This window comes from Hylaeus volcanicus, chromosome 2 (assembly GCF_026283585.1).
Source record: "Hylaeus volcanicus isolate JK05 chromosome 2, UHH_iyHylVolc1.0_haploid, whole genome shotgun sequence".
Taxonomy (NCBI): Eukaryota; Metazoa; Arthropoda; class Insecta; order Hymenoptera; family Colletidae; genus Hylaeus; species Hylaeus volcanicus.
In genome coordinates this window covers 30893991-30897110 of record NC_071977.1, presented here as the reverse complement: position 1 = coordinate 30897110, position 3120 = coordinate 30893991, and the positions used below count along the sequence as shown (strand labels likewise).

Genomic DNA, 3120 nt, shown 5'->3' with positions numbered 1-3120 from the left:
GAAACCATGACGTACCAATTTTTACGCGAATTTAATACATTTTTTATATACACGTCGGCCATATTGAATCCGCCATTTTTAATTTTGACGTCAGCTCGATTTACTCAACTGCAATGGAAGTCGTCGGGGGACATCGCCGTGAGCGATCGTCCCCTCATTTCCACTGGAGACTGGCAGACGGCAGCCATCTCCGCAGGCTTGCTTTGGAGACGTTGCACCAGCCAGACGAGGTTGCAGTCGCAGACCAAGGCGTTGCTGTCGAGCCTCAGCCGGGTCATGGGACCAACATTTCGAAACGCGTCCGCTGGAAGTCGGTGTAGCTTGTTGCTGTGGAGGAACAAGCGTTCGAGGGAGGGCAGGTCGTTGAACGTGCCACTCTTGATCTCACGCAGGTGATTGTAGTGGAGGTACAGTTGCTCCAGCTTGGGAAGTCCCGCGAAAGCGCCAGGGGATACATGTTCCAAACGGTTCTTGTAGAGGTAGAGGATCCTCAGATTGGGCGCACCCTCGAATGTCCTTGGATGAAGGTGTCTTATTCGATTGTCGTTCAACAGGAGGGTGTGCAGCTCGAACAGACCGTGGAACGATCCCGGACGGATGTCTGCTATGTTGTTGAACCGCAGGTCGCTGAAAATTGGGGCAGTTCGTCGTAAACAAAGCGGAGCATCGCGATTCGCGGGTGAATAGGTCCGTGGACGCGTTTTTCACTCGTTGTAGGGAGGCGATAAGGTTGTTGAATGACCAACGCAACTAGTCGCAAACATAACAGAGACTACAGACTCATCCTCAACCAAATATCTTAATCTCGGTTTCTAGTTCCTCACTCATCCTGTATTTCATACCCTCCAAACGATATAAAAGCAGAGACGAACGGTGGAGCAGTGCGTAGCGTAGCCGACTACCACGCCAGAAGGTCCGGGTTCGAATCCCGGCCGGTCCGTCCCAGTTTTTTCAAGGTATATTTTCAAGGTTTACTAATAAATAAAATGTATCGAGAACCTGTGTGGCTTAACAAATAAGAAGTAACGAATGTACACGATAAGTGCACAATATGGAGGAAAAGAAACTCCATAAAATAAACAACCGATATAAAAGCCCCGGAAAATCCAAGAACCAGACAGAATTAGAATTAGAGGGAGTTTTTCTAATTATCGAATTTTCTCCAGCGAAGCTAATAATCAGATATTCTTCCGAGCCTTCCTAAAATCAGCAATCGAGATTTCTTAACGAGTACGTATAGATTTTCGGAGCCGTGTACCTGTCAAAAGACAAGGATAAACCCGATGCAGCCCGTTGCACGGTTCGTCGCTGCGAAGATCGCTCGAGTCATAAAGCGCGAAGCTCTTAATTAACGATTTTACTCGACTCGTTGCGCATTAACTCGCCCCCTCCTACCCAATCCTCTAAATTGCTGGGCGAGTTCTCGGTTCGACGCGCCGGTATTTTAACCTCTTTATCGCCACGGCGGATCTTCCAGTGGCTCGTTGCGTCGTGCTCGGTAACGAAAATGGGACGAGCCGCGTGGAAACTCGATTTTCCCGCTTTTCTCGAAACAATGGAGCAACTCTTGCGGGAAGAATATGAATCGAGAAAAGGTATTGGAGCCGCGTACGCCGCTCCAGTTAATTCTGTACGGCGTTCTTTCTTCTGCTTTTCTTTTTAGTAAAGATTGCGGGAAGATTGAATAGAAAACAATGGTTTTTTAAACAGTTTTAACAGTTCCGATTTAAAGGGTACTTTTTGGTCTGGAGCTTTAATAAAGGGCGTCTTGTTCCGAATCTTTTAGTGAAATGGTGTATCGACAACGTATGAGGGGTCGCTTAGAGAGAGAGGTAGGTGAAATTTGAAATTTCTTCTAGTTAAATACCAATCCTGACTTTTTCTTTATGCGCATCTCGAGCCTGACGATGAAGCAATTTGTATCGTTAAAGAACTGCGAATCTGATATTCCGACAGCTGATCGACGTTTCCTCGCGAGTGCGAAAGTGCAGTCATCTAAGAAGAGAAGTCTAATAGAGGAGAAAGCCAAAGATTTACGATCGCGTGAGCAGTTTCGCGATTTCTTGGCGCTAAGACGCGCACGTACATAAATCTGAATCATTCGGTCGTTGCGTGGTTTTGCATAGCGAACTACTGGGTCAAACGTTCTGCGAAAAAGTGTCGACCGAAAATCACGAGCCAGAGAAGAAACTTCCTTTCACCCGTGCCAGCGATCACGTGTTTCGACAAGCAACTATTACTGACACGTGGTACTTGCCTCGCTTCGGTAATTCCCCTCGGGTAGTTGTCGACATTCGCGACTATCGACTGCGATACGTTTTAACGTTAAAGTTTAACGGATACTCCTAACCCATGATTCAGTAATTCACTCGCTAATTCATCGATAATACTCTCGTGACGATATATCCAGCATTATTTTGCAAAAATACGTCAGGAGATCGAATCGAGACACCCTTTGCACTCGAGGCCTTTTTCTCTGGTATCTACCAGCAACTCGATCTGAAGTTTCCCGATACGTTTGTCTCGTTTCCTCTTTTGAGCATTTTCCAATGAAAGAAACGAGACAAACATATCGGCAAACTTCAGATTTATTCGAAGCCTAGGGTTTCTCGCCCATCTCGATGTTTACTTGTTACTTTGTCGAGAAGTTTCGATGTTACTCAACCCGTGCCGTAACGCAGAAACCGATTAATACCGTCAGCGTAGTTCGTCCATTTCTGATATCCGCGTGAACCAGTTTACGAATTCCGGTTTCGATTTTTCTAACGCGTCAAACGAATTATGAGCTTCTAATAATGCCGCGGGGAACCGTATCTAGAAAACGACGGGAAATGAATTTCGTTAAACGGTCTTCGATATCTCCGTACTCCGACGTTTGTTTATTGACGGTCGAGGTTGTTAATGGTATCTGTAACGATGTAACAATATTATTCCAGATGTTACCGGGAACCTATGCGAATCTCTTAAATAGTATAAAATAACATTTAGCGAAGAATCGATTTACTCGATCGATAATATACTAGAGTTAGGAGATTGGAAAACAAATTTTTCCCGTGTCTGAAGTCATTCATACAATAGAATGCTAAAAAAATTGAAAACTACGCAGGATGTTAGGGTGGT

The 3120-nt window shown here is 45.3% G+C and overlaps 1 protein-coding gene across 2 annotated transcripts in view; it reads right to left on the bottom strand.

Moving 5' to 3' along the window:
- The window catches only part of LOC128884947 (peroxidasin), a 14673-nt gene that overhangs the window by 5177 nt on the left and 6376 nt on the right, over positions 1–3120 (bottom strand). For both annotated transcript variants that reach the window (XM_054138663.1, XM_054138662.1), the window contains exon 3: positions 110–627. In XM_054138663.1, the coding sequence (XP_053994638.1) occupies positions 110–627 (518 nt within the window). The remainder of the gene's footprint in view (positions 1–109; positions 628–3120) is intronic.